The sequence below is a fragment of the Hemiscyllium ocellatum genome, chromosome 10 (assembly GCF_020745735.1).
Source record: "Hemiscyllium ocellatum isolate sHemOce1 chromosome 10, sHemOce1.pat.X.cur, whole genome shotgun sequence".
NCBI classification, from domain to species: domain Eukaryota; kingdom Metazoa; phylum Chordata; class Chondrichthyes; order Orectolobiformes; family Hemiscylliidae; genus Hemiscyllium; species Hemiscyllium ocellatum.
Window position 1 is genome coordinate 81410165 of NC_083410.1, and position 12667 is coordinate 81422831.

A 12667-nucleotide genomic window follows, 5' to 3' on the forward strand; every position below is an offset into this window, starting at 1 on the left:
AAATAGTATTTATTTTCCAGAAACCAATCACTCAGATCCATGTATTTGCTATTATACCATCTATACAATATCCATGTGATAATATTCACTCAATCCTGAGTCCCACAGATTGTAACTGAAGTTAAATAGCTGCCAATATGAACCATATAGATGTACTGCCATTGCCTGTTTTACTGAGTAAAAAAAATCATCTTATTTCAATACCTGAAAGACATTTCTTGCTAAACCTAATGAAAACATTGAAAGGTGTTTCAGTGTTCACTGCCCACTCTGAAGGCCTTTACTTTTACATGGAATTTTTAATTTTGAGTAAAATTAGCAACCTCGTTACTATCATAAATGTGACAATATAATACAGGCCTGAATTTTACTGGATGACTTGATGTCAAGGGGAATATATACGCTCCATTCACATACAGGTGGATGATGGGCGGCAGGAATTCTTCTAAATATTTACAAAGAAAAGCCCATTAAATGCTGGCAGGGAAAGGGTCAGCCAATCTAGGGTAGCGGGAGAGTTACATAGGTGGACACCTGCTGTGGCAGACCAGTTTTAAAGGTAAAAGTGTAGCATTCAGCCAGGCAAAACGTCTTCCTGACCAGTGCAACAGCAGATGAGAAATGGAATGAGGCAATTCAACACTCAAAAGCTCAGAGGATCCACTGCAATCTCAGGATACTGCATCATTTTATTCCACTGCAGCCTCTACCCAACTCAGATGCGCTGTCAGTAGTTACCTTAGTTGCATGTGTAGAATGGGTTACACAATCTGATGAGCACTACACAGCCACACAGGATGAGATAACACAAAGAGAGACAACTGTGGCTACTTCACCTTGAAGTGAAGCATCATTTAATGCAGATGCTGAGCACGAGGTGTCATCAGCAAAAGAGCAGATGAATTAGTAGCAGGGTGAAATGTGGGAACATCTGTAAAAATATCCAAAGGCATTGCAGTTTCTGTGTGGAAATGATAGAGAAATCCATCGACATCTTGAATAATGCAATTTCACTAACATGTATATGCATGGTTTCCACCACTGAGGATTCATGATGATACCAAAGCTGATCTGGTGAACAAGGTAACCCTTGCTCAGACAGATATCCCCAAATATGCTGGAGCTTAGGAGATCTGAGGCACCTAGACAATGCAGCACATTTCCATCTAATGCACTAGAACAGGAATGTTTGCATCTGTTCATGCAACACCTCCATGGACCAGAAACACCTCATAGAAACAACTATAAATAAACATGTAAAACATAGACCAGCACATGAGGCTTCACTGGGTGATGCTTTCTTAACGTCAAGGGAATTTAATGTTTTACAACAGTTAAATGTCTTGACATTAAGAATATAATCTCTCATTTATTTGGGCAGCATGGTGGCTCAGTGGTTAGCACTGCTGCCTCGCAGCACCAGGGACCCAGGTTTGATTACAGCCTTGGGCGACTGTGTGGAGTTTGCACATTCTTCCCGTGTCTGTGTGGGTTTTCTCTGGGTGCTCTGGTTTCCTTCCACAATTCAAAGATGTGCAGGTTAGGTGAATTGGCCATGCTAAATTGCCCATAGGGTTTAGGGATGAGTAGGTTAGGTGTATTCGTCAGAGGTAAATGTAGAGTAATGGGGTAGAGGGAACGGATCTGGGTGGGATACTCTTTGGAGGGTAGGCGTGGATTTGTTGGGTCTAATGGCCTATTTCTTTTTGTACAACAGTCGACTGGCTATAGAACCATATGGCACAGCTCCACTAACACCTCCCCTAGAGAGATGCAGTGTTCAAAGACATCAGTGCTCAGATATTTCAATGAAGCTGAACCTCTGACAATACATCCTTTGAACTGGGTATTGCTTTTTGTGACCAAGAGTTTGCCCACTTGCCCAAATCTGCTGTTTTGAACTCTCCTTGTCCAAATCTGATGGCTTCCTCAATTCACTGGAATTCAATGTGGCTATAGACCCATCTCTGCATTACTCTTCTCCTCAGTAGATGATCAACATCTAAATGCACTGAGCTCATAGATAGATCAAGCTTTTCTAGAATCCTGTCCTGTCTCCAGTGATCTCTGAGGACCTGGGAGATACGTTTTCATAAGCAGCAATGCAGGGTCTTGAAACTTGGCAGTATTACTTCCTGACAATCCAGGCAGCTTCATATTCACGGTTCACACTACAATTCATTTGAGTAGGTGGATCTGTGAACCTTTGTGCATCTCTTGCACCACTGGTAAAATAAGACAAGGTATCCTGCCTCTCAAACAGTGACCAGCCATAATGTGGTGTCAGTGACAGTTTCAAAGTTCTCCAAATTAAATCGAAGCCACATCTGTAACTGTGAAAGAATTTAATAATTCACATTTGGAATTTTACATTCTGAATGACAGGAAACATTTGATTGTTGTACTGAGTTATACCTTTGTTAACCATGCCTTATGGTGTTTTCAATCCAGTCAACAAAAAGTGAAACACGGACGTAAACTCCTGGCTTCGTCCGACCTGCACAACCCCGAGACATTACTCCTTGGAGAATATATTGGTTTCTGGAGTTTGGACATACCAAAGGGCCTCCAGTGTCACTCTAAAATAAAAGACCATCGTCAAGGAATCAACCGATAATAATGAAACCAACTTGCTTTAAAGCCATTAAGTAGCACTCATATCAGATAAATGGTTGACAGGTTTTTGAGTCCTGTAACTTTGAGATCACTTGTTTTGGAATTAAATAAAAACTTAAGTGAAAAGCCAAGTACTTATTTTAATTACAAATAAGTCATTTAGTAATATAGAACTTAAGCAATTCAGAAAAACAAAGAATGCCAAAAACCAGTTAGGATTATTAGTAAGACTCATGTTTTGGCACTCTTGTGTGCGCACAGGAAGATGCATTTACTAAAACACAGGCCACTGTTCTTGACAGTGAGCAATAAAATATTCACATACTGCCACCATTTCAATTCAGCATAATTTGATGACAGCCATTCATTGGGTTATTTCACAGTCAGACTCAATCTGTCTTTTTTGAAATTAAACAAAACCTGGCAGATAACTGTCAATAATCATAAACTGATGCATTCTCCATGGCAATGTCTCCGCCAATTAAATTTCACTTGCTAAACAATCAACACTTTCCTCATGTATTATTAATATTTGATTTCCCCTTGACTTTATATACTTGGGACTTGTCAAAATGAGTACAAGGTGAAATACCTTGACAAATGTGTCTTTCTTCAGCAATACTGAGTTTCTTTTCATTTCTTTCAGGATTTGAGATTTTATTGCTTGTCTTGGTTGCTCTGAGAAGGACATTCACATTGAACCACTGTCAATTTGATACAACACAGTGGTCTAATAATCTACTTTAGTTAATAGACAAACTTGTTGGTGATCTGGAGTCATATATAGGTCAGACATGATAAGACCAACAGATTTCCTTCCCTAAAAAATATCAGTGAAGTAAAAGGGCTTTTGTAACTACCTGACATCTTTCAACTTAGAATTTTTAAAAGAATTGTCACAGTGTAGACCTGGAATTTCACCAAGTTAACGTAACAGGTGAGTTTCAATTTGAATATTCCCAGGAACATTCCCAGGGTTTTTGGTTTACACCAGGGCCAGTTAAGGATGTGGGATGGTTCAGTTCATGAGCATGCCACCAACATTAAGTTCAAATGTAGTCCTTGTACTCATTTTGACAATTCCCAAGTATATAAAGTAAAAGGGAAATCAAATATTAATAATACATGAGGAAAGTGTTGATTGTTTAGCAAGTGAAATTTAATTGGCAGAGACATTGCCATGGAGAATGCATGGGTATGTCACCCAGCCCCATGGTGTTGTATGCAAACTTGACACCCCCCCCCTCCACACCCCCCGCATGTCAGACTATGATTCAATTACCCAGCTGCATAAGGTAACAGTAAGGCAGTAAGATTAGATTACTTACAGTGTGGAAACAAGCCCTTCGGCCCAACAAGTCCACACTGACCCTCCGAAGAGCAACCCACCCAGACCCATTCCCCTACATTTACCCCTTCACCTAACACTACAGGGAATTTAGCATGGCCAATTCACCTAACCTGCACATTTTTGGACCATGGGAGGAAACGGGAGCACCCAGAGGAAAGCCATGCAGACACAGGGAGAATGTGCAAACTCCACACAGAAGTTGCCTGAGGCGGGAATTGAACCCGGGCCTCTGACGCTGAGGCAGCAGTGCTAATCATTATGCCACCGTGCCACCCATCTGTTAAAATGTGTTAAGTGAAAATTTAAAAGACAGTAATTAATTGATAATGTTCCACAATGTTAAAAAAATCTCCTTGCTACTACAGAGCAACCATAATGCCAATCACCCAAACTCTTTAAAGGTTCAATAACTGAAACTGCGAGTATATGAAACTTCTTAGCCTTTTGCAATTAGACATTATGGGGATGGTTGTGGCATTGTGGTACCGTCTCTACCACTGGTCTGGGAGGCCCGGGTTCAAGTCCCATCTGCTCCGGAGGTGTGTAATAACATCTCTGAACAGATTGCTTAGGAAGAGTAGGTGAAAAACCAGTGAGAAAAATTAAGCAGCCATTTGCAAATAGAAAGTAATGCCATTATGTCTGGGATTGGCCTTATTGTGACATAATGGTAATGTCTGTACCCCTGGTACAGGAGGCTCAGGTTCAAGACCTACCGACTCCAGATATATGTAATAACATCTCTGAACACGTTGATTAAAAAAACTAGACATTATGAGGGCTCTTATGGTGCTGTGATAGTGTTTCTGCCCCTGGACTGGGAAGCCCATGTTCAACTCTCAACACTAGGGCTTTGCAATTAAAACTTTTAATAGGTTGATTAAGCAAAATAGGTAATATAAAAAGCCATCAGTCAAATAGGCACTGACGAATTCAGCAGAGTAATGGATGCCTCAGCTCTTAGCTAAGAATACATAATGAGGTTTGCCTGAGACCAGACATCCATTATTCTGTTGAAGTACCAGAAATACCTGAAATTCTGTCTGACCTCTGCTGTCAAGTTCACAATGTTAATGTATGTAAAGTGAAGAAATTACAAGTGTTTGAAGTTCTATAGTTCTTGAAATTTTAAAGTATCTGGATGATTGATGGTCCATTGCCATGCTGGAGATAAGAGGGGGGGCATGGACAATGTGTGGAGCTGAGAAGGTGTGAAAACTGGAGGGCTTTCCTCTTTTTAAACTAACTGGAATGCAGTGTCACAGCACTGAGGTGAGGATTTTAAATAGTCCACTATTGCAACCAGCTGTCTCAAAAATTTAAGAGTCAGTGGCCCCAGTCCTGTTAGCACCTGCCCCAACAGAATGAGTATTCCATCATTCCTGACCCTTTCTCCTAGGGCTGACAGTCAAACCAGAAATTATTTCGACTCCTGTTAACTGCCTAATGGAAGAGCAGGTTCAAGAGATGGAATGGTCTCTTCCTGTCCTTGTATTCTGATGTTCAATACAATAACAAAATTATGAAAACTGAACTTTAACATTAAGACAGAGTAATTGTCTCCCTCAATTTATTAAATTGTATCTTAATCTCTCATTGATGAGGCTGATCTTCCCATTTTTTAACTTTAAACCATTCAATTCTTTTCATCCAGCTGCATAATCACATACCTGACAGTTGTCAACACTATGTTCAATATTTCCTGCACACAGCTCGCTGCTTTTCACACTTCCATCCAAGTGTTCAGGCTGATTGCAAATGTTATTTTCTATCACTGAAAAACCGGCTTCTTTTAAAGCCCCATCACGTCCAGTTCCTAAAACCAAATGGGACAAATGAAAAAGAATTCCAGAAATCAACAGCTTTTGTTATTCATACAACACCTTTAATGTTGTAAAACATTTCAAAATGCTTCATGGGAACATAATCAAATAAAATTGGACACGAAAGCACATAATGCATTATTAGAATTGGTAACCAAGTTTGGTTAATGAATTAGGCTTAAGGAAGAGAGAAAATTTGTGGTGTATCAATTTCTCAAGCTTAAAATCTAGACAACTGTAGGCACAGCTATCAACAAGGGATTATGAAAATTGGATTTCTGTTTCGTAAGGTCTGTTCTTATTTCCCCTCTCATGAAAACACTCAAATTTACAATTGCAAGAAAATGCAGTGTTAATAGTTTGAGATATTCTGCTCATTCCTTGCTCCTTCTTCATTGAGAGGCCACTATATCCATTCACCCCAAACATGTGATTCTGAGCCTAGCTGCCCTTTCAGCTTTAGCGCCATTTGAATATAGGAACTCTGCAGATTCTGACCTATAATATTAACAGACTATTTGTGCAGAAATTCATTACAATAAACTGTTCCACAGATGTGAGATGTAAGTTTAGACCAGCTGTGTAAACTGTTCCACAGATGTGACTAATGTTATAGGCAAGTGGGATATAAATTGAACAAAGTACAAGTTCATTTAATTTGGAAAAGAAAACTTATGAGTTTATATTTGATTTTTTTTAATAGTTGACATTTTGGCACTACAACATGCACTAATATAAATGGCATGTAGCATTTGTGTCACCCAGATGCCAGGTAATGATTATGCCCAACAAGAGAGAATCTATCTATTGCCCATTGATATTCAATAGAATTATAAATGCTGGAAGACCAATTATGATCGCCCTGGAGAGTTACCATGATCAGAAACTAACTGGATTATCCAAAACAACACTGTGGATGCAGAAGCAAATCTAGGAAAAGCAAAAGCAAAAGCTAGGAATTCTGTGTTGAGCAATTCATCTCTTGCCTCCTTAACTTCTGTCCTCAGGTCAGAAGTGAAGTGGTGTACTTCCCACTTTTTTGAATGAATGCAGCTTCCACAACACTGAGGAAGCTTTATACCATCTGGACAAACCATCTCATGTAATTGGTACCCCATCCACTACCTTCAACATTCACTTCCTTCACCACCAATGCTATATGTATCATCTGCAAAGTGCACTCCAGAGCCCAGCAGTTTATAAACTCACAATTTTGACCACCTAGAAGAGCAGATGAATACGAACACCACCACCTAAAAATTTCCCACCAAACCACACACCATCCTGACTTGAGACTAAATTGCTGTTTCTTCACTGTCACTGGGCCAAAATCCAGGAACCCCCAACAGTACTTGGGTGTCTCTATACCCCAATGACTGCTACAGTTTAGGAAGACAGTTCATCACTACCTTCCTGAGGGCAATTAGAATGGGCCATAAATGCTGGCCTAACAAGTGATGCTCAATAACCGACAAAAATAATTTTAAAAATACATAGGAACATCGACAACAGTGACAAGATAATTGGTGCCAGTGAAATTGAAATGGGCTCCTCCAATCTTCACCCAATATTTGTCTTTGAAAGCCTTGCATGTTTCTTTAACTTGCTTAGATGGATGTTCATGTGATTTTAAATCGCATTGTTCATGTTTGGCCATTAGGACGCTGCTCAGGCCTCCTGAGACTAGTTTCGTTTGCTCATTGGCTTGAATGAATGCTCTTCAGCATTTCTTTTCTCACTTCTTTAAGGATAATGATTTTAGTTCAACCAAGAGCCTCCATTTTCTCATGCAGTTGCTGTTACCTTTGAAACGTTGCCTCAGTCTTGATTATTACAAGATGAAACACTTCAACCATGTGCCACTATCTTCAACAATATTCTATCCTGTAATGCAAAGTGACTATTTGTTTAGCCTATCAAGTTCCACAATGATCAGAGCTAATATGTACCAATTAACTGCAACCAATCTGTAGTTCTATGGTAGTGTCACTACTTCTGAGCCAGGAGGCCTGGATTGAAGTCTCACCCATTCCAGAGGTGTATAACAACGTAGAGTCATCAAGTCATAGAATCAGCATGGACACAGCTGGTCCATGCCAACCAAAATGTCCTTCCACGCTAACCCCATTTCCTGGAACCTGGTCCATATCCTTCTAATCCTTTCCTATCCATGTATTTTTTCCAAATGTACAAGTTGATTAGAGGATATCTCTCAATGGTTGCACGTGGTCCTGATGTTCCAACTTGCAAATCAAAGAGTTTGCATTTTCTCTCTTCCAGTTTGTTTGCCAGGTGCACTGGATTCCATTCATTTGTTGAACAGAGAATCTAAGCTCCACGCAAGTAGCTATGGTAGATCAGCATTTTACAATGACAGAGCTTGTACAACTTAGGTAGTATTGGGGGTGTACAGCAGAGACCTTATCAATGGGGAGGTTGTACACTGGCAGAGAAATGCATCACTTCAAACCGATTGGGCACAAAGGCTCAATGATATCAGTGTCCAAGGAGCAATGAACAAACTTGGAATCAACGCTTTTAGAAGAGGGTGGGTGAACAAGGACACAAATTAGAGAAGAAAAGAGGAAAGATAAAAGCAAACAATTTAGAACACGTTACTTTATTTGATCAACATTTGTGTTAATGTGTACCTTGAGTTTCACCCCAGCCTGAAACATAGCATTCAGCTCCATTTGGTAGTATATAGTCCTGTGTTGGTAAACAGATTAATGCCACTTTGTCAGTCAAGACAGCTGGCCTGAAACCAAAAGCAGTATTTCAAATCATTTTTTATTTTTATTTAATTTGCATCAGGTCATTACTTCTTAACTATCATTCTGTATACTTCTTTTTTTTAAAAAAATGATGGAAATTAGAAACAAAAACAGAAATTGCTGGAGAAACTCAGCAGATCTGTCAGCATCAGTGGAGAGAAAGCAGAGTTAATGTTTGAGTTCCAGTCACCCTTTTTCAGAACTGCCTCAAAACCACTGGATAGGGAATCCAGAACCTGACAACCTTCAGCCCCTCCAACTTCCTCCATTGATCTGAACCCGAGGAACCCACACTCCTTTCCTCTTGGCCCCTTCATCCCCACTTACTCCTGCCAGCGCTGACATTCCCTTTGGCCACTGCTGGCCTTAACACCCTCCTCGGCCTCTTCAGGGTCCAACATTCCTCCTGACACATCCATTCCCCCAGCCCTCCAACTGTCCTGAGTACTCCATCATATACCTGACACAATGCTCACCTGATAACATACTTACCTGGCACCCTACCTACCTCCCTTGTCCCCTGGACATCTAGAAATCTAACCCCTTCCCCAGCTGCCACCCTAAAACTACAGTTGATTTAAATAGCTTTCCCAGCAGCTACCTGTCTATTCTTCTGGACATTCAAATCTCAGAACTCAGCACATTAACTGCTTCAAAGAGGTGTGTGGTTTGACTCGCCCTCCAACTATCCTCGCCTATGGAGGAGCTTTGTTGATTTCAAGTACGCTCCATATTTCTGAACAAGAACTAGAAGGCATAGGTTTAAGGTGAGAGTGGAAAGATTTAAAAAATACCCGAGGAGTAACTTTTCCACCCAGACAGTGGCATGTGTTTGGAATGTGCTGCCAGAGGAAGTAGATGGGTACAATTACAACATTTAAAAGGTATCTGGATGGTTACGTGAATAGGGAGGGTTTATGGGCCAAATGCTGGAAATGGGATGAGGTCAGATTGGGATGTCTGGTTGGTGCGGATGAGTCAAAGCGAAGCATCTATTTCTGTGTTGTATGACTCTATGATTCTATGATTCTAAAAAGAAGAAAACAAGGAAAATTAAGGATTAAAACTTACAAAATATAAAATGTTCTGAATCTATAAGAATCTGCTGCATACTGAAATGATACTGAACAATTTAAACTGACCCATTTCTGGGTTAGAAAGGTTGATCAGCATTGTATTTTTTTTAATATATATTATTCCCCCACACTACCGCCTAACTGTGGTAGTGCTTATTTTTTCCCCAGCACCCATGGTGTGTGTGTGCAGGTGTGAGACAGAGTGAAAGACACAAAGTGTACAAATCTTTATTCAATTTCCACCACCAGGAAAATAGGAAAACACCCGAGTGGCGAGTGACAAGCAGTGCCCTTCACATCAAAAAAAAAGGCAATGCTGTGTGATCAAAACACTGAAGGGGAGGGCAGGGTCTAAACCAAAATAGAGTTGGAGGGGGAAATGATGCACTCCACTCCCTGCAGCGCCCACCTCTCCCTGAACAACTCCAGGGTGTTGGTGGACACCGCATGCTCCCTCTCCAAGGACACCCGGGCTATCAGCATTGTATTAACACTGATCACATTGTTGAAATAATAATTATACTCTTAATTAAGAGTGCTAATTTTCTGTGATAAAGTTAATGAGCAATTAATGTGCTAAGCTAGCAAGTTCTTAAACATACAGTAACTAGAAGGCTAAGGACAAGATGTCATTTATGCAAAGCAATTCTGGCAGAATCTCTTCATCCCTTAATATGTTGGACAACCAGTGCATTAACAATGTTGCGTGTTATTAACGGCCACTATGTTTCCAGCAATGCATGACCCCCCTGTTAAATGTTAATACGAAACTATAGCCTTCATAGCTGGCTAGAGTTTTACGTACCTTGAGGGCAGGATGGCATGGGTGGACGGCAGGAAATTAAACATCAGCACCAGCATTACACCTGTCATCAATGTGGCCTGACTTTCAATTTTACCAATACGAGTGAAGGCATTAAGTAGCCACTTAAAGACCACCCTTGCCACCACTGGGATTTTACCTGTCATAGGAAAAGTCATCAGCAAGTGGAATCTGATGGATTCATGTTTGGACATTATGGGTGTGCCTTCTTTCTGTGTCCACTATGTCCATCAGAAGCCTCTCCAATGATATTAATGCCCCCTTCTCCCACACCCTCTGCAGGGTCTGCCAGCTTGTCCCTGCTTTCCTGGACTCATCTCCAAGTTCAGGGTTCCTCACTGAACAACTTCCTAGGGGATTGTTGTACTTCCAGGTGGTCACTCTTTGAGATGGAGCTTCCACAATCTCACACCGCTGGTTAAAAGGGCAAACTAGCAGCAGATAAAGATTGCTTGAATTCAGATCTGTGTATATTAATCCTACAGTATGCAGAGGCTCTTACGGTGCTGAAGGTAGATCTTTTCAGAAGCACTGCATCATCATGAACACAGAAGACCATATAAACCCAAACGATAAAGGAGTTGGATAAGGCCATTTGGCCTACTGAGTCTACTCTGCCATTCGATCATGGCTGTTATGCTTTTCAAACCCATTCTCACCCTTCTCCCCCTAACCCTTGAACCTGTTACCAATCAAGAACCCATCTCTATCTTAAAGGCACTCAATAACTTGGCCTTCGCAGTCTCCTGTGATGATGCGATCTGCAGATTCAGCGCCCTCTGGCTGAAGAAATTTCTCCTCATCTCAGTCTTAAAGGGTTGTCCCTTTACATTGCGGCTGTGGCTTCCAGTCCTATCTCTTCTACCAGTGGAAACATAATTTCCCTGCCCACTCTATCCAAACTTCTCAGTATTTTGTAAGTTTCAGTCAGTATCCCCTCATCCTTCTAAACTTTATCAAGTACAAACTCAGAGTCCTCAATCACTCGTCATATTACCAGCCCTTCATTCCCAGGATTATTCTTGCAAACCTCCACTTGATCACCTCCAATGCTGACTCTTGGGTACAGGGCCTAAAACTGCTCCCAATATTTCAATGTGCTGTGACCAAAGCCTCATACAGCCTCAGCAGTACACTCTGCTCTTGTTTTCTACTCCTCTTGAAATCAATGCTAACAATCCATTCGCCTTCCTAACTGCCAACTTAACCTACATGTTAACTTTAATAGAATACTCATCTTGGATTCCCAAATCCCTTTCTGCTTCAGTATTCTGAAGCTTTTCTCCATTTAGAAAATAGTCTACACCTGTATTCTTCTTATCAAAGTACATAACCTCATACTTTCCCACATTATATTCCATCTGCCAAGTTTTTGCCCACCCTCCCACCCTGTTCAAATACTCTGTAACCCCCCCACTTCCCCAACACGACCTGTCCATCCAGCTGTCTTTGTGTCACCTGCAAACTTAGCAACAATGACCTCAGTCCACTTTGTCCAGATGGGTAATGAACAATGTGAATAGTTGTGGTCCCAACACAGATCCCTGCAGAACTACATTAGTCATGGCTGCCACCCTGAAAAAGACCCTTTTATCCCTCCTGTTTACCTTCTGCTGATCAGCCAATCCTCCTGATGAAAGGCTTTTGTCCGAAACATCGATTTTACTGCTCCTCGGATACTGCCTGAACTGCTGTGCTCTTCCAGCACCACTAATCCAAACTCTATCCATGACTACCTTGCCCTTAATACTGTGGGCTCTTACTTTATTTAGCAGATTCCTGTGTGGCACCTTGTCAAAGGCCTTCTGGAAATCAAAATAGATTAAGTCCACTGGCTTCTTTTGTTTAACCTGCTCATTATCTCTTCAAAGAATTCTAACAGATTTTCCAGGCAAGGCCTGCCATTGATGAAGCCATGCTGATTCAGCCTTCTTCTACCATCCATTTCCAAGTACTCTGCAATTTCATCCTTAATAATGGACTCTAAAATCTTAGCAGCTGAGCTCAGGTTAAATAGCTTATGGTTTCCTGTCATTTGCCACTCTTCCTTCTTATAAAGGGGTTTTACACAACCTAATATCTAGTTCTCTGGCACCCTCCCTGACTCCAGTGATTCCATAAGACAATAAGACAGAGGAGCATAAATTAGGCCATTCAGCCCATCAAGTCTGCTCCACCATTCAATCATGGCTGTTAGGTTTTCC

The 12667-nt window shown here is 41.0% G+C and overlaps 1 protein-coding gene across 1 annotated transcript in view; it reads right to left on the minus strand.

The window, feature by feature from the left end:
* Positions 1–2420: 2420 nt before the first annotated feature.
* Positions 2421–12667, minus strand: part of LOC132819572 (plasminogen-like) — an 82601-nt gene continuing 72354 nt past the window's right edge. Inside the window, 3 exon segments of the mRNA XM_060831141.1 lie at positions 2421–2579; positions 5638–5783; positions 8442–8548. Of these exon segments, the coding sequence (XP_060687124.1) occupies positions 2421–2579; positions 5638–5783; positions 8442–8548 (412 nt within the window).